The 19,249-nt window shown below is 30.6% G+C and overlaps 4 protein-coding genes across 4 annotated transcripts; 2 read left to right on the plus strand and 2 right to left on the minus strand.

Annotated features, from left to right (window-relative positions):
- Window positions 1–253: 253 nt before the first annotated feature.
- LOC145746435 (RNA-binding protein 28-like) lies at window positions 254–4,195 on the plus strand. Its single transcript, XM_082564718.1, has 8 exons — window positions 254–990; window positions 1,269–1,489; window positions 1,705–1,902; window positions 2,020–2,162; window positions 2,472–2,585; window positions 2,659–2,806; window positions 2,882–3,042; window positions 3,327–4,195. The coding sequence occupies exons 1-8, from the start codon at window positions 260–262 to the stop codon at window positions 4,077–4,079; spliced, it is 2,469 nt and encodes an 822-aa protein (XP_082420844.1). The 5' UTR covers window positions 254–259; the 3' UTR covers window positions 4,080–4,195.
- A 616-nt stretch (window positions 4,196–4,811) lies between these two features.
- On the minus strand, window positions 4,812–8,004 carry LOC145746436 (ubiquitin domain-containing protein 1-like). Its single transcript, XM_082564719.1, has 6 exons — window positions 7,825–8,004; window positions 7,568–7,690; window positions 6,932–7,042; window positions 6,309–6,465; window positions 6,003–6,108; window positions 4,812–5,683 (listed from the first exon to the last, which is right to left on the minus strand). The coding sequence occupies exons 1-6, from the start codon at window positions 7,889–7,891 to the stop codon at window positions 5,555–5,557; spliced, it is 693 nt and encodes a 230-aa protein (XP_082420845.1). The 5' UTR covers window positions 7,892–8,004; the 3' UTR covers window positions 4,812–5,554.
- Window positions 8,005–8,811: 807 nt separating this feature from the next.
- On the plus strand, window positions 8,812–16,587 carry LOC145745649 (uncharacterized). The gene is made up of 15 exons (XM_082563785.1): window positions 8,812–8,909; window positions 9,124–9,318; window positions 9,645–9,731; window positions 9,824–9,899; window positions 10,368–10,563; window positions 11,648–11,854; window positions 12,241–12,411; window positions 12,834–12,987; window positions 13,301–13,412; window positions 13,699–13,805; window positions 14,048–14,216; window positions 14,596–14,768; window positions 15,141–15,307; window positions 15,680–15,886; window positions 16,286–16,587. Exons 1-15 carry the CDS (start codon window positions 8,831–8,833, stop codon window positions 16,427–16,429), a joined length of 2,244 nt encoding a protein of 747 aa, XP_082419911.1. The 5' UTR covers window positions 8,812–8,830; the 3' UTR covers window positions 16,430–16,587.
- Window positions 16,588–16,631: 44 nt separating this feature from the next.
- LOC145746018 (choline transporter-like protein 1) lies at window positions 16,632–19,236 on the minus strand. Its single transcript, XM_082564197.1, has 5 exons — window positions 19,110–19,236; window positions 18,658–19,028; window positions 18,350–18,472; window positions 17,791–18,108; window positions 16,632–17,381 (listed from the first exon to the last, which is right to left on the minus strand). The coding sequence occupies exons 1-5, from the start codon at window positions 19,234–19,236 to the stop codon at window positions 16,632–16,634; spliced, it is 1,689 nt and encodes a 562-aa protein (XP_082420323.1).
- Between the last annotated feature and the right edge of the window lie 13 nt (window positions 19,237–19,249).

The following is a 19,249-nucleotide window of genomic DNA, read 5'->3' on the forward strand; positions in this document are numbered from 1 at the left end:
TTTACTGTCAATTATCCCCATCACATTACTGTATTATTAGGATTTTTTACCTGTTTAATTTGTCAACAATAATCAGATAATGGATGCAAAAAAAATAATTTTATTATTTACTATACGACTTTGTTAAACTGGCAGACTGGTCATATTTGTGTTCTTATATTAATATTGTGTTTTAAATTACATTAATTTAATATAAGTTAAACCAATACACAATTTCTCAACCCATCTTTGCTTTCATACAGATATAATTGTTGTAAAAATGAGTAATAATCAATTAAGTCACAAGACCATATTTGTCCAAGGCATACCTGCATCCTGTAACAATGATCAACTTAACGAAGTTTTCAGTGTTTTTGGTGGAATAAAAGAAAGTTTTGTTGTAAAATCCAAAACCTTATCCGTTGATAGCAATTCTAAACAACAGTTTTATGGATTTGTGACATTTCAAACTGCAGAGGATTCAAAAAGTTGTTTAAATTCCAACCCCAAAGATTTAATAATAAATGGAGTTCAGGTGAAAGTGAGCATTGCAAGGAAAAAACCTCCGAAATCATCAAAAAACAAAGCTCCCCAAAACCGGAAAGAACCCTCCAAAAAAGTTGATGATGATGATAAAATAAAAAATGAGAATAATGTAACCGAAACCAAAAAATCGAAAGATTTTGTTGTAGTTATAGCTGGCCTACCTGACAACTGTGACGAACAAGATCTTACAAATATTTTGACAAAGAAATATATCAAATTTAAAACAGCTGAGGTGAACCTAAAGACCCAAGAGGGACATGTTCATTTAAATAACAAACAAGATGCTTTAAAACTTATCTCAAGGTTGAACGGGACTTCTTTAAACGGTGTTTCTTTAATCAAAGCCATTTTGGTGTTAGACGAAGATTCAAAGGAATATCGGAAGTCTTCGAAAAAATCGAGACTGATTATTCGAAACTTGAACTTCAATTGTAAGGAGAAGGACCTGCGCGAGGTTTTTGAAAGGTAAGTGTAAAAGAAAAGGACAAAAATCTTTTTTCACAAGTTTTTTTATAAAAAAGCATTTTCCTTATATAAATATATATTTATTTCTATATATATATACATGTTTTTAAAATTAAAAAGTGTGTTTGCAAAACCAATTTCTGCAGCCCAAATTTAAAGCAAGTATTTAACTTTAAGCAGTTTTTTGGTAGACAAAATTGGTAAGAATGGAGCATGCAAAGTAAATGGTTAATTAGTTAACACAACTCGCGAGTTAAATTTAATTCTTATTTCTATAGATTTGGTAAAATAACAGATATCAAGATCCCAACAAAATCAAATGGTCAAATGTTTGGGTATGGGTTTGTGCAGTTTACTCACGTTCTTGAAGCTACAAAGGCCTTACAAGCAATTAACATGACGATGATTAATGAGAGAAAGGTGGCAGTGGACTGGGCGTTACCGAGAGAAAAGTTTAAGCAAATGTCAAACACAACTGAAGCACAGAACAAAGCAAAAGGTATATAGTGAAAAAAAGTTTGTTGTATTAATATTAACTAGTTGCTAGTCTACCCTATGGTTTGAATTTTAATTGTTCTAATATGGTTGCAACTCCCAACTCGATATTTGCCAATAATAATTTACCCGAGCACCACAAGCGGCAGTTTTATTTATTTTGTGTAAATTGAACATACTTATTTAAAATTTACTAAGTCCCTCTGTATATTTTAAAAGATATTGAAGAGGAAGAAGCTTCTGAGGACTCTGATCACGCTTCAGGTGATGAAGAAGATTCTGCAAACTTTAGCGATGATGATAAGGAAGAAGATCAAAAAGAAGAGAAGGAAAGTGATTCTTACAGTGAGGATGAAACTGATTCAGAAGAAGAAGAAGACAAAATAGATGACGATAAAGATGTCAAAATCAAAAAGGGTAATTTTATAACATTTAATAATATTATATACAAAAATAGAAAATATTAGTTAAATTTTACCAGTTATTGTTACTTTAAAACAATTTTTAAAAACTTTTATGTCAAATTACTTTTAGAGAATCTTCAAAAAAAGCAACCGAATTATTCTTCTGATGTTCATGAGGGGAAAACTGTTTTTCTTCGGAACATTTCATTTGATGCGGTTGAGGAAGAACTTGCTGATGAAATGATGAAGTTTGGAGAAATTAAATATTGCAAGGTTAACTAAACAACACTATTGCGTATTAATAATGATAATAACTTCTTAAACATGTCATTGTGCAATTGAAGCCCTGAGCATGATTACATAAGGTCCTGGGTTCGATTCTTACAGCTCTCCTGTAGTGGCACCCTCGAGTAATGCACTTTAATGCTACATACTTTTGCCAAAGCAAAAAATATGGTTAATGGTTTAATAATTGGAGACTTAGCTACTTTTTGTAAAATCAACCTACCATATATAGAATATATAAACGTAAAATTTTACCTTTTATTTTTGTAATTTGATTTTAATTTGTTTATTTTTTAGATTGTTATGAATAAAGCAACTGGCCTATCAAAGGGATGTGCTTTTGTTCAATTCATAAATAAAACTGATGCTGATGAGTGTGTACAAACTATTGGAAACGAAGAACAAGGCAATGTATAAAAACTTCTAGTTATTTTTAATTTTTGTATTTTTCTTACTCATCATAAAAATATAAAAAATTTTTTAGTCCTATAAAGTAAATGGAAGAGATATTCTGGCCTCCATAGCAGGAAGCAGAGATGATCAAAAGAAATTAAATAAAGCCAAGGAAAAGACTCATGAAAAGGATGACAAAAGAAATCTTTATCTAGCTAACGAAGGACTAATACGACCAGGTTCGGATACTAAACAACACTTTGTTAAAAAATTAATAAATGTGTCATATAATAATATTATTTTTATGTTTTTAGGTACTCAATCTGCCATTGGTTTAAGTGAAATTGAGTTAAATAAACGTCAGAAAATTGAGCAAGCTAAAAGAACAAAATTAAAGAATCCACAAATTTTTGTTTCCAAAACGAGACTCTGTGTCCATAATATTCCGAGGGCAATTAACGAACAAAAACTCAAGGTGAATTTTAAAACTGTATTTAATATATTTACATGTTTCATGTTTATTTAACCCAATGACAACCTAACCTGAAGAGACAACTTAACAACTTAAAAGAGACAACTTAACCTAATAACGCCTTCTTTTTTTCATTCATTGTAGTAAGCTAAACATTATTAAGGTAATATTTCAATTGATTTGAATTATCTTTTAGTTAAGTTGTCCAATAAAGAGTTGTCATTAGGTTAATTACTTAGTCAATATATTTACAACTAAACATTATATGAATTTACTGGTTGTTATAGGAGATATTTCTTAATGTGATGGAGAATAAGAAGGTTGCTAAAATCACCGAAGTTAGAATTATGAGAGATCGGAATAAATTAAATGAAGAAGGACTTGGAAGATCTCTCGGTTTTGCGTTTGTTAATTTTGTTGAACACCAGCACGCACTGAAAGCTTTAAGAGAACTTAACAACAACCCAAAAATATTTAGCGAAACAAAACGACCGATTGTTGAGTTTTCTTTGGAGAATAAACTTGCAGTTGCCCAGAAGGAGCAAAGGAAAAAGCGACAGCTCGTCAAAAATGAGCTCCAACAAAAAATGGCCGTTTCTACTGAAGATAACGCTGATAAACCTGTGATGAGCCGTAAAGCAAAACGAAGAGAAAGACAAAAGAAATTCCTGGAAAGAAAAGCGCAAGAACAAGCCCAAGCACAAAGTGTTCCTAATATTGAAAAGAAGTCTTACCAAGGAAGCACTGGGATGACCACATCTGGAAAGAAACTAAAAATGCCGAAACACTCTGGTCCGAAAATCCGGAAAAGAAATAAAGGCGAAGTGTTGGAGCAGATAAGAATCAGTAAAAAGCTAAATGCTAAACAAAGAGCACCCAACCTTAAACTCAAAGAGCGAAGAGAAAAAGATAAGAGTGTTGCTAAAAAATCTCCTTCATTGCTCGGACAGAAAAGAAAAATTTCAAAGGATCTTAAAGAAGATCGAGAGTTTAATAAGTTAGTTGAAACCTACAAGAAAAGATTTAAAATGTTAGCATAAAAATGTTTTCAAATTAATAATAAAATTCAACGTAATTTAATAACATTGTAAAAGGTTTAATTTAATTTGTAGCATAAATACATAAGGAAAGTAGGTAATTTTAGACTAATTTAGGATTTTGGGGAAAGCTAATATATATTAATATTTACTATTATTAGTTTAACTTAAACTAATAAATTACTAATTTAATTTTTCTGGATAACTAAAGGGGAAATTTAGTAAATAAATACTATGCTGTTTAAATAAGTAAAATAAACTTAATATGTAAACAAAAAACACTTCAAAAAAAGAAAGCAAATGGTTAAAACAACAAAAATTTGTATATATAGAAATTAAGAACAGACTTTTCTTTTAAATAAAGCTAATTATTATCAACAACTTTTGCTTTAAACTTTTGTTGACTTTGCATTCACTGTCTGTTAATGGTATCTTTATTGTCTATTTTGTAGCAGATATTCTGTAAACAAAGAAAGTTTAATTGCATGTAGTGTCTGACTCCCTTTTTAAAATACACACAATAACTTTTATGTGTAAATTTAAACACTTGCTAACAAAACACAATGTGCTTTTAAGTATGATGTTAAGTTAAACAGAGTTATACACTTATTATTTAAATATTTAATAATAGAACAACATGAACAGCTATAGTTCATGTTTGTTAATGACCTATACACTACAAACAAAGTTAAACAACAAAAAATAACTTTATATATTTTACATTAATACTTTTATTTGTAAAAAGGGTTTTAAACACATTGCACTGTAATATTGAGCGGTATTAACAAACAAAAATATTCGAATCCATGAAATTTGCAACAGCTATAACACATTCATTTTTTAATACACCATTTATTAATACTAAATTTTATTAAGTTATTTTAGGTCATCTTTTTACTGTTTCGGGGTATTTCTATAAATATAAAAGAACACTTAATAGTTTATAGAGACTGGCTGATGTATATAAAAATAAGAGAAAAAAAATTAAAATATCGAAAAACTATTTTGTGATATTAATTAATTGAAAATACACAAACAAATACAATATATTATTGTACCACATAATATTGAAACACTTTTTCTAAAATGAATGACGTTTCTTTTAACGAAAACAGTTTTATAAAAGACATTACCAATGACTTCCTTGTAAAAAAAACTTAATTTTTGAAAAATTCTAACCTAATGTTTAGTAAATTTTGTTTTGTTTGTTAATTGTCCATTTTTTTAAATGTTTTACATGGACAGATACCCTCTAAACTGACCCATAAATAAGGGCAACAGTATAATTTTCAACCAGTGCTGTTTAGGTTTTTACACCTATAGCTTACGCATGTCACATTTACAATAAAATCCATGAAAAATGACTTAACCTTCCTAAAAGTGGTTTTTACTTTCATGTTATTACTCAGATCCGTTGACATCATTTTTTGCCGAAGTGAAACGAATCAGTTTTTCATTGACAAAGGTTTTATGGTTGACTATGAGGACTCGGTGCTTATACATTGTACAACATAACCTCTTTCTAATTTATATTGTTCTATCCGCATTTTATTGGTCAATAACTTGCCCGAGAAATACCAGCGTTGATTTTCAGCAGGAAGGTTTTCCTAAAACAAGAAAGCAAGATCAAAAAATCAAAATTTTTAGTTTTTTTTTGTATATATCTTTACTCCGATGTGGGAAGGTCAAACGGGTGACCTAAACATAGAGTAACATCCGTTACCCCGGCCCAGTCTCGAGTTGGCTTTGCCAGTTTGGGATATTATTGATTATAATTGCTCAATAATTAAACTGCTGATTAGGTGCTGGCTCAGCAGATAGTAGGTAAAATGGAAAAATTTATAAGTTGAAAAAAAACTCTTACAGATATTGTTTCGAAAATAAACATAAGGTTAATAACAAAATGTTGGGAACAGTTATAATTACCTGAAGTTCCAATCTCTGCTTTGCAATTGCTATTGTATCACTTTTTAACATTTTTAATTTAACTTCTTTTTCGGATGAAAAGCGAATTTTTAAGGTCAATGCAGATCTAGTTTAACAAAAAACAATTGTCATTTAACAAACAAAATAAACAAATACTATTACAGAGTTTCATATTTTGGCATACAATTTAAACATATAATAGTAAGGTTTTCTATATATATAATAAGGTTTCCCATATATGTATGTACATAGCAAGGTTTGCTATTAAGCCATACAATTTAAACATATATATAAACAACTGCCTACTTGTCATTCTCAGGTATTGTCGGTAAAGTTTCTGTTGTACTGTTACAATTACTTGAAATATCTTGTGAAGCTCTGATAAGGTTGACTGGTGATGATAAACAATAAACTGGAAGTTGGTAGTGAGTACCTAACTCATCGTAGCAATCTAATAACGTACCTGAAAAAAATGAATTTTAAATTGAAATTTGAACTTCATAGTCCTTAAATTGTTATAACTAGTCAATAGCCTGCCCTAATGTTGGTATTTTAATTGTCGTAATATGGTCGCAACCCTTAACTAATATTTGTCTGTGATAATTTACCCGCGCACCACAATTGGTAGTTTTATTTGTTTTGTAGGCCTATAAATTTGACACGCAATCGTCCACCAAGCTACGTTACATATAAGTTTGGGGTTATTAGAATTACTTGAAGACAAAGTTAATAATATAAAATTATTAGTTAATTTTTTATATGTTGCAGCTTAGATTTCCTATCCAGCTTGAACTCATAGTAACACATGCATGCAAGTTATTGATACCACTAAGCTAACAAAAATAAAATGACAATGTTTGCCCTTTTAACATACATTGTCAACTGATGACTAACAATTGTTCAATCATATTTATAATACATAAAGTTACCATGGGGCAAAGCAATGTTAGCTCCATCAATAATAGCTTGAGCTAAAACAAAATCTCCATCTTCCATAGCTGCTGCAGCAGCTTTCAGTGCATCCCAAATTTCTTTTTGACCTAGAAATAAATTTTAAAATTTAATAAAAGGAATGGTATATATTTTCTTTAAAAAACTGAATAAAATAAACACTAATTTTGTCATTATGAAAAATGGCTAATAAAATTTTTAAAATGGCTTATAAAAAATTCTTTTTAAATGGCTTATAAAATTCTAAAAATATCTTGCATTTAATACCCACGTATACACACAAATAGTCGCATAATAACCTCGTATTTACAATCAATTTTAATATTATAAAAACAACTGACTGTGTACTTTGATATGAGCTATTTATAGAATTATAAATAGCTATAAATTAAACAGATTTTTCACTAATCACTGTCAAATTTTATTAGAAAATAACTTTATTTCATTATGTGTGATTTAAGGATTATTTGTAAGTATACAATCGTTAATAACAGTTTACAAGTTTATATTTTTTGTAAGCTTATAATGTATACGAACCATATATCATAAATAACAATTAGACTTTCAAATTCTATATATATATTTTTTTTTGTTAAACCAAATACAAAAATGACCTTCAAACGCTGGCGCTGTGTCCCAAAATTCATCCCGCTTGCTCCTTAATTGTCCCTCAGTTAATGTGACATCACTTTTCCATTTTGGATGTTCTTTACATAAACGTTGGTTTTTTCCTATTGCTAAAACATTAAAAAATAATTAAATATTTTTAAATATGGTTAAGTGTAACTTTAAAACCATTTAAATTAATCAGATTAAGAGGGTAGAAGTACGAACGTTGCTTATGATTCTGTCAGAGAGTTATTTATCAAACCTGGATATCGTGAATTCCCATAATTTTGCAAATCTTGTGATCTATTAGCTCCTAAACACGAACCCATATCACAACTATGCAGCTATTCTTGATTAATTTGCTATGGTTTACAATGATCTACGCCACAATATTCGCATATTGCAACAGTTGAAGCTAGCTGCTGTTGTTTTTAGAGATGTGAGTAAATATGGAGAAGTAAATAGAGTTACTACTCAATTTGCAAACTTAATTAGATTACCACAAATAACCGCAAAAGTTACAGACATTTTTAGTTGGCACTTTAATATTGACAAAAATTTATAACGATATTTTACATATTTGGTAATAATAACATATCATAAATTTATAATTAATTAACTTATATTTTTAGGTGTTGTTTTACAATATTTAGGCTAAAAATTAAGGTAAGTAAGCTAAGGCGAACGTTGCAATGCGATGCGCTAAAAAATTAAATAAAAAAATAAATTTTATTTAAAATACAGCGTAGTATATATTAAAAAAGGTATACTTTAATTAACTATTTGCTGGCTTTATAAATTTTTTATCATAGCCTTATTTATAAAATTACAGTTAAGTCGATCTTTTATTTAATACATCACATGCAATTTTACTGAATATTGGATCTAGAAAAAAACGTTACTGTTTAAATTTTAATTCATTACAATTGCAGACAAAAATATTTGGTTGTGTTTTATTTTTCTTGTTAACCTTTTAATCGCCAACAGGTACTTCAAGTTTTTTCCGAAACAACAAAAAAATCAATTTGCCCCCAAGGAAAATGATTCACGATGATCATTTTTTTACAAAAACTTATATTTAAGACATTGATAGCATTTAAAGATTAAAGTGAGTAATATCAAATTGCAGAACAAATTAGCTAAATTGAACTAAGTACAGTTACTTAAGTCTTAGTCTAACCTATTTTATGTAAAATTATTTTACTGTAATGTTGTTATTTATATATTAATAAATCCTTTTTTAGCAAGATATTTTACTAAAGTTTAAAATGCTTAAGTTTGCTATTAGTTTTATTTTTATAATATGTGCATTGCAAGGCACAAGAGCGCAGTTTTACTTCGACTTTGGTAAGAAAGCATTACATTATTAAACAAGTTTAATTACTTTATATAGTTGAGTAAATTTGCAACGAAATTCGATATTTAATTTATAGTAAAGTCGCATTTTGTATATAATTACTATAAGCCCGGAAGGCTTTGATGTCATTAAAAAGAATCCTTGTGTAAATGTAGTTATATTTTAAACATGTCTTCAATTTAAATAAATGATATATTTATGTAGATGAGGGCTGCTCTTTACCTCCCCCACTTCTTCCAAACGGAATATATATTGCAAATGATTCTGGTCCTGTATATCCAGTTGGCACAGTTTTAACTTACAACTGCCTTGACGGATTTCAATTAAATGATACTTTAAATAAAGTTACTTGCCAGGAAGATGAAACATTTACCGAACTTATGGTATCGTGTGATCTCGGTAAGTATTTAAAAAAGCTGTATTTTTAGCAAAAAAATGCAATAAAAAAGTTGGTAATCTAGTTAAAAGGTCGGCGGTGATGTTAGTATACTTTTCACAAGATTTTTTACGCATAATGCTGAATTATTCAATAACATGCAAAGATAAAGTTTTATTAAATGGAAACACTGAAAACTATTTACAAATGGCAACATGGCAAGCACGTGACCAGCCACGTCTTCCATTTGAATTTTTTCATCAAAAAAAATTAACTGAAGGACAAACTTGGTTTTGAAATGAATTAATAGGTAAATTAACATACTAGATAATTAATTTTTTCTCTTTAGCTCCCTTTTTATCAGAGTGCAGAGGTATAAATAATGAAGGCGATCAAACAACGATTTTGTACGACGAATGTACTTCATTTTGCTGCGGTAAATTATTTCATATGATAGCTAACTCGTTATTAAACTTATTGCTTTCCGTTTAGTGCCTTTAAAAATAAAATTTATTGTTTTCTTAACAGGAGGTCGTGGTGTTGATAATTCTACTAACCTACAATGTTGTGGTTCAGAACTTTATGGAAGTCCGTACAACCCAACGTAATTTATAAAATAGCATTTTTAATTTTGTGGAACTATCTTCAATGTATCGTTGTATTGTAAATGTTAAATTATCATAACTAGCATATTTAAATATCTGTGATGTAGTGGAACTGGGGTGTTCTCTTAAAAATAGAGAATAACATCCTAAGGTAAATAATATCAAGTCAATAATATCCGACAGCAAGGTGTAGTGGTCAAAACAATTAGCTTTAATACATGAGGTTCATGGTTCAATTACCACTGCTGTTATGCTGTGGCGTCCCTAAGTAAGGCGTTATGACCGGTATTAACTCTTACTAAGCGAACACTTAATCAGCAGTGACTATCGGGCAATTATAATTTATAATTTCCTAAATTGAAAAAGACAACTCAAAACTGGGTTGGGGTAACTGATGTTACTCTATGTTTAAGCCCTAAAGTCAACTCCATATCAAGGATAAATAAATGTAAAAAAAAATATTGTAGCAACCAAGAATGCTGCAAATGGTGGACAGGCCATGGAAAAGGACATCGTAGACCAATTGGTGATCAAAGGAGAGGTAGTCCAGGCTGTTGTGGTGCAGAAAGAATATTTTGGAATTCTGAAAGTTGTTGTTACGGACATCCAGACCCTCCTCAACTTTTTAACCGAGAAAATCAACTATGTTGTAATGCCCACGCTGTAAGTTGTGTTAACAACCCATGTTATTTTAATTAATAATAGCTGGGACTTTTATTATTAGAAATACCTAAGATTGTCAAACTATTTTAATTTTAATGCTAAACAAGGATTAAAAAAATATAACAAAGTTTTTGTAATCAAATTTGGGTTGACAATATAAGCAAGCAAAAATTATACATAAACTTGAAAATTCAATAATGGGCCAGGTTATTCAAAATTACTGATAATACAGGCTTTACTATATCAAAAAAAAATACTAGATTTATTTGATAAATAAAATATGGTTCGAAATTGTTTGATTCTTTTTTATAAATATAATTTATTTAGTACGTTTATTAATTAAATTATAAATTTAAATATGAACTTTTTTATATTTAAACCTAATTTTAACAAGCAAACACGCACTTATTGATATTGTAATATAAAAGTAAACTAAATTTAAAAGCAAAATACCAATCTTAATTTTTTAGTAATCAAACAAGTATTAAAATATAATAATAACAAAACAATTAAAACAAAAATTTTACACATTTTTTACTTATATTTTAACATTTTACTTAAATTTTCAACCAATATTTTTTACTTTAATGGACAGCGAAAAGGACGATTTTTGACGGCGACCAGAACACTATTAAATTATTCAAGCGTTAAACTCACACTGATTCAATATTTTATAAAAAAAACAAAAATAGTGATTAAACGATATTTAGCTAGAGTTAAATCTTTATTTTAAATAGCAACATACAAAATAATAATACCAACCACATATTAAAATTTCAGCAAATTTAATCCTTAAATTTTAATAATAAAATATATTAATTAGTAATTAGTGATAATTAAATGTCGTTAATAGGAGGTTTGCGATTCGTTGGGATAATAACAAACATACTAAAAATTTTGAACTTTTAGTTTTAGAGAACAAAAGTTATCGTCTTTCAAAATTCGTCAAATAAGAATAAAAACAATAATAATAATAAATATAATGACAATAACAATATGTTTCGAAATCTAAGATTTCGAACCATAATTAAAGAAATTGGTATTTTACTGAAACTCCTGAAACTTTGTTTTTATATGTTTATAGGTGGACATTGATGTAGAACTTCAGAGGCCATTCTGGGAGTTTCGTTGTTGTGGCGACCGGACCTCATTTATACCAAGAACACAATCTTGTCCGTGTAATGATGGCCAGGTGCTTGAAGTAAGAGATACTAAAGCAAGTTGCTGTGAGTCCCCTGAAGGCTTTAAAACTCCTTATCTGAAGGAATCTCAGTTTTGCTGTAATGGTGATGTGAGTCATTGATTATTTTGCTTAAAAACAATATTTTTACATGTTTTGACACTGTTATTTAAATAGTAGTATTATGCCTAGGCACTTAACATGGCTATACAATGCTCTTAGTTTGGTCTTTTACTATACTATGCCTAAGCTTAAGTAGGACTTATAATAAATAGTACTCGTTGTTGTGTTGTTTTGTCAAAAAAGCACAAGCAGTAATTAAATATCACAAGTAACTATGTTAAAAAATGACAAAATCAAACCAAGACTAAGCTCAAAAAAATTAGTTACTTAATGTTTAGACTGTGTTTTCACTTTAATTACATCTGAAATTAATTTAAATTTAAGAAATTTTTTTAATTACAACAGAAAATTATTTTTGTAATTTGAATTAACAGGTTGGTGATATTTCGAATCAGTTTTGTTGTGGGGATCAAGAAATTGGAACGATCGGCGAATCTGTTTGTTGTACTGACAAACTTTTTAAGTTAGATGTGCAAGGAAATACTAATTTAACTGGTTGCTGTAATGGGGAAGGATACGATCCGAGATTCAGCATTTGTTGTGATGTAAGTAGCTGAAATTTTTGCTATTTTATTACACTGCGTTTTTAATTTATTTTTTATATATTCATTGAGTAACATAATGGCTCAATAAACTAGACATCACTTCATAAAGTTCTGGGTTTGATTCCCTCTTCTTTCATGTTGTATTATCCTAGAGAGTAAGATAATATAAATCGTGGTTCTAATAAGTTAGAAAAAACTATTGATTAGGATCATGCAACATACTTGGCTTGTTATATTAAAAACTGCCAAAGATAACCTGGGACTGGGTCAGTGTAGCCAAAGTAATTCTATGTATGGGTTGTGAAAGGGCCACCCCACATCGAGGATAAAATACTATTTAAAAAAATTGCAACCTAGAAAATACAACATTTTATGTTTTTTGTAGTACTAAAATTTATATTAAAAATGCATTTTTTTTAAAGGATGTGATTCAAGAGATTATTGAAGATGCTGACCAATGTTGTGGAGAGATTCCATTTGATTCTTCCAAGTCTATTTGTTGTGACACTTCTATACATAGTATAGTTACTGAGGGTACATCCTGCTGTGCTAATCAAGCTTTCTTTGCTGACAAAGGTAAAAAATTAAACTCCAACCCAGGCTCGAGTTGTCTGTGGCAGTTTGGGATATTATAGATTACATTTGCCTGATAATTATACTGCTGATTAAGTGCTGGTTCAGCAGGAGTTTATACCGTTTATAGCGCCTTACTCCAGGGCGCTACAGCATGGAAGCACTGGGGATTGAACCCACGACCTAATGTGTGGTGTAGCAAATGTTCTAACCGCTACACCACGCTGCCGGTCAATTGTTTATTTCTATAATTAGGTAGTGTTATGCATGTATAAAGTAAGGGTTAAAAAAATAACCAAGTTTTATAATATTAAAGGTTTCTTCTGTTGTAATGGAGAGGTGTTTTCCACTGATGTTGGCGGGGATCAATGTTGTGGAAGTGGACTTGATGTAGAATTTTACTTTGAAGATGAACATATTTGTTGCGGGTAAGTTTAAAATAATTCCTTTTTAATTTGTGTTTATTTATATGGTCTAACATAGAGTATCATTTGTTATCCTGACCCAGTCTTGAGTTAAGCTCTATAGCATGGAAGCAGTGAGGGATTAAACCCAGGACTTTATGTAGTGTAGCCAACTGTTCTAACCGCTACACTATACCACCAGATTTTTTTTATATTGTTGTGAAACTACTTTTACACACCAATTATTTATAAAGCATGCATTACAGTTACATAAAAAGTCTTAAACGCAAATATTTAATTTTGTTTTTAGTGGGGAAGTCGGTTTCCTTACTTTTGGGGATTCCTGCTGTGGGGTAACTCCTTTCCCAAGCAAAACAATGGTTTGTTGTGATGGACAATTGTCAGATAACAAAGGAGGTAAAAACCTAGAATCACTTGTACTTTACAGTCCCCAAACAAACTGTTCACTTTTTTAAATATTGTGGTCCTTATTTATTCCCTCTCATACTTTACATTTCTTGCTAATTATCTCTTGTACTTTACAGCCCTTGTTAATTCTTCCCTGTACTTTATGGTTGAAGATGTAAAATTTCAAAAAAAAATAAAATTTCATATATATACCCAGAAAAAAATTTAAATCCTAAATTTTTTTTTAAAAGGAAGAGCCACTGCTTGTTGTAATGGGATTGCTTATGACCCTAGTGTACAGTTTTGTTGTGACAATGGACCCTTTGGCCCCTTTCGAACCCCAGCTTGCTGCAATGGAGAGGGTTACGACATTCAAGGGGGAACTGTTTGTTGTGGAACGAGAGTTTTTGGAAAATATCAGTAAGAATTTGATTTGTAAAGTAAAATAATTTGGTCATGTGTTTCATTTAATATTTTTAAACAACTTTTAATAAAAAGGCAACATTTTTAACAGCTTTAAAACAACTATTACACAGACTAAGCCTTTAATCTTTTTTTAAGCGCTAAACTAAAAGTTGCATAGTTAGTTTCCTTAATAGCTGTTAAGTTTTGACTTTATGTGCTTCTTTAATTTTTGTATACAATTATTGCCGTTTTTGACCACAAATTGTTATACTTAGCTAAGCAGTAATTAATACTGCACAAAAATAATGTTTGAGGTTAATAATGTTACTTTATATTTGGTCATAAGTTATTTCTTCACATTAAGAATAAATAAATATGAAAGTTAATTTTACAGATGGCCTTCCTGTTGTGTAAACGAGGGTTATGACGCACGAACACACTCATGCTGTGGTGCCACTATTCGACCGAACCCTAATAATTCAACACAGACTGGATGTTGCTCTGATTTACCTTTTGACTCTTCATCTGATTTGTGTTGTGATGGAGAAATTCTTCCAAGACCAAGTGGTATTTATAATGTTTAATTATCATGTCAGCAGTGTGGTGTAGTAGTTAAAACCAATGACATCACTATATGAGTGTCGGGGTTCGATCCCTACTGCTTCTATGGTGTGCCACCCTTGATTAGCGCACTATAAATGGTACAAACTCCTGCCAAGGTAAAACCTTCCAATAGCTCAATTACTTAGAAATTATAATCTATATTATCTTAAACTCAAAGGCAACTTGAGACTAAGTCAGGAAAACAAATGTTACTCTATGTTTAGACTGTAAAGTCAATCTTTATACATCAAGGATAAATAAACATATTAAAATGATGTGTTTTCTGCCCCTTTTCGTTGTAGTGTAATAGCTTGACCCCTTATTATATTCTTGAAGGTGTGCCAAGAAGCAGAGCACAGTGTTGTGATATAGTTGGAGTTTATAACACCAGGACTCAACTTTGCTGTATTGACACAATCTTCAATAAAACAAATCGATTCACAAGCAAGTGTTGTGGTTTTGAGATGTACAACACAACTGAGCAAATATGCTGTGATGCTCTGGTAATTTTATGTAAAAGTTCTTTATTAAAGTTTGTGCAACTCGATTTCTATGCCATATGTTTTGTTTATCTTATTCTGCCAAGCTAACCGGCAGCATGATGTAGTGGTCAGAACACTTGGGTTCACTACATAAGGTCCTAGGTTCAAACCGTGCTGCTCCAAAGTTGCAGCGCCCTTAAGTAAGGCACTTAAAACAGTATAAACTTTTGATCAGCCAATGCTTAATCATCGGGCAATTATAACTTGTAACATCTTAAACTATCAATGGCAACTCAAGACTAAGTCAGGGTAACTAATGTTACTCCATGTTTAGGTTGTGAAGTCATTCTTTTACATTAAGGGTAAATATAAAATGTCTATTTTTAATTACAGGATCCCTTGTTTTTTGAACCTCTTCTTAGTGATTTTGTTTATGGAGTAAATGATACAGCATGCTGCGGAAACAACCTTTACAACAAAAAGGAGTCTGCCTGCTGTGATGGTGACTTGTTTTCTACTGATTTTGAGGAAAGTGGATGTTGTAGTGGAACAATTTTTGATCGAACTCAATTTATTTGTTGCGAAAACCAACTGCTACCAGTAAGTAAAACGAGTGGTAATGTATTATGTACATTTACAGCTCATAAATACCATCAAATTCCTAGTTTTTATGATAGTGTCCATAGTATTAAAAAGCTTTAAACTATGTAAGGTCCTGGGATCAATTCCTACTGATTTTATGCTGGATCACCCTTAAGGAAGTTGCTATAAACAGTACAAACTCCTCCCAAGCCAAAAAAACAAATTGGATATAAATTATCAAGCAATTATAATTAAAAATATTTCAAACTGCTAAAGGCAACTCAAGACTGGTTTGGAGTAACAAACGTTACTTAATGTTTAGGTCGTGGATTCGATCTTCCCACCAAGGATAAATAAATACAAAAAAATCTAAATTTTAATTCAACTATATAAAACATTTTTATTCCCCCCTGAAAGATTGGAGGTGTTGTCCCTTGGCAAGAAGCTGAGTGTTGTGGTCGAAAATGTATTTTCAAAAACAAAATGACTTGTTGCAACGATCGAACTTACATCAATAATGCATTCACTCAAATGGATTGTGAAACTTATGTTGAACCATAAGTAGTTCAATATTTTGGTAAATAAAAAACATACAGGTGACTATACAGTTTGTATTTGTAGAGAGACTATATTACTAATAAAATATGTCTTTAACTTGGAGTTTTATATAGCTAAGGCTATTGATATACTGAAACCATATACATTTAAAAGCAAATACAGTATTGCATATGGTTTGAATTGTTTATTTTCTATAAAAAATTTGTCATTTTGGATTTGGTTCGCCAGTAAGTATTTCCCAATTGATGCTAGTAAAAGAATTGCATTTTGGTGGTTCATGTTGGCGTCTTCTCTTCAACATATATGCTTGCAGTTTTTTGCTACTGTAAAACGGTCTAGTGGTCCCGTTGTTGGCTAGTTTGTCGAAACAAAAACAAAGAAATATGGTATCCATAGCAACATCGTAAGTATTAAAAATAAAAGTTGAAATTGTGAAAGATGTTGCTGATACTACGGCAATTGGAACTGCGTATTGAAGGGCGGCGCTGTTGAATTTAATGCTGGCAGTAAACCATATCAAAGAGGTTAACATAACTGAGCATACTATAACAAGTTTAATCACGTAAAAACAAACTTGTTTTACCAGGTATAGAGAAAACATTTTAACTTTATTTTTTGATATAAGGCTGACAGCTCTTTTTCCACCAAAGCAAAAACTGTCACCAAACATCCCAACACAAATATAAGCACTATAGCTCATCTGTATAAGAAAACGATAGCAAATAGCAAGACAGTTTGCCACTATACCATTGCTAGAGCTCTTCTTTCTCTTAAAGCATGTGTACAACGAGCAGAAGATGATTTTAACCAAGCGTAAAGTAAGAATAATCATAGCTCCTAAAGCTGCTGAACCTAGGTTGAATGCAATAAGGTATCCAGTAGAATAACATGTTGGGCAGAACACAAAAGACCTTTCACTGAAGAACCATGATGACACTGAATCAGCCAAAATAATCTTTTAAGTAAAAAGATTTTTTAATAATATACCAATAAGCGTTACCTTTATAACATACATACACGATACAAATATTACAACACAAGGCCTTAATTTAGTAAGTAATACTAACAAGAAACCGGCTGCGAAGTGTAGTGGTAAGAACACTTGCTACAACACATGAGGTCGTGGGTTTAATTACCGCTGCTTTTATGCTGTATAACCCTTGAGTAAGGCGCTATAAACTTCTACTGAGCCAGCACTTAATAAACAGCATAATTATCGGGCAATTATAATCCTTATAATATCCCAAATTGTTGAAGGCAAATCGAGAGACTGGGTCGGAGTAACTGATGTTACTTTAAGTTTAAGTCGCGCATTCGACCTTCCCACATCGAGAACAAAATATATACAGAAAAAAAAAGCTTACCTGCTGGCAAGCAAATATAAATTCAATTAGGTATAAGCAGCCTAATACATGAGCACAAAGCAATCCGATATTAAGCCATGTCACTTCAAATTGAAAGGATATTAATCCATTTCGATTAAACGGAACTTCCATTGATGAAAACAGCAATGCAAATACTAAAACAATGTATGTTAAAACTACAACAACAAACAGCATCGTTTCTAAAGCCTGTATCAACAAAACTGGTCTTTTGTATACAGTTTGGCAAGCCTCGTCAAATAACCGTATAGTCAACGAGATGCTTTCAGACATAAAAGCGATTGTTATAATCACTATAAGCTGTTAAAATAAAAATAATTTGGTTAGCAAAAAATTTAAATGTGATAATATAGAATCTAATTTAAATACCGAAATTAAGGAGGCAGCAATGGAAAAGACTAACAGATTCGATGAGTTTCGTAATTCTGGAAAAGTAATCGAATTTAACGCATTTGTAACGTTAAGAAAGGGCAATGCATTGTTGAATGATAAGATGATCTTATTCTCATCTGCAGCTCCAATTGAAACAACATAATTGTACCAAAGATATGCTGTTGCTACTAGGCTTGTAAGTACGCCACATATAATCAACAGAATAAGGAGTAAACGAGTAAATAGTTGTATCAGTAAGACTACTGCCATAATGAGAAAGAACGTTACTAGGCTAAGATATATAATATCTCGCCAGTAGTGTTTTAAAGGCTGGACGACTAGTTGAACTACTTCATTGGCTGTTCCGCGTATTAGAAATCCATGATGATTCGAAGAGTTTACCTTTAACAGAAAAGCTATACATACATTTATGGATAATAATGTTAACATGGGCTTATTTATTATAGATGTTCTTACCACAAAGTTTGATAAATGCACACATTGATTTCCAAACGAAATGTGCTGTGAAATCGTTTTGTTGTCACAGACTTGATTTTTAAAGGTGTCATTAAATGCATATATAGTTTGGTTTAAAAGCAAGTAGCAATCAATTTTAGTTGCTGGACATCTGTTTATGCAAATGTTTATCTGTTCTTGTTGCTGTTCACTGTTTTTAAAAGTAATTGTAAGGCCGAAATAAGCGTCGGCCATGTTTTTATTGGAAAGAGGAATTCCGGTATAGAGGTTGTTTTCTTTTCTTCCGCAAATGTTTCCCCAAGAATCTGTATTATAAATGTATCGACCTATATCACCAGTTTGAAATGCTCTGACTCCAAGGTAGCTAATACCTAAAAAAAACATATAAAAATATAAATAATAAGTCGTAGTTCATAATATAGACTGGTGGGCCTTACAAAATTAATACTTACCCCCTAGAATTACAAGAAACCCCCATAGTGGTAATATATCTTGTATTATCTTTCTTTTAATTGGAGTATAACCTTTTAATAAAATGTTTTCTTTAATGCCAACAACTGGAGTTGCATCTAAATTCATTTTATTGAATAAA

Source organism: Corella eumyota, chromosome 3 (assembly GCF_963082875.1).
Source record: "Corella eumyota chromosome 3, kaCorEumy4.1, whole genome shotgun sequence".
Classification (NCBI taxonomy): domain Eukaryota; kingdom Metazoa; phylum Chordata; class Ascidiacea; order Phlebobranchia; family Corellidae; genus Corella; species Corella eumyota.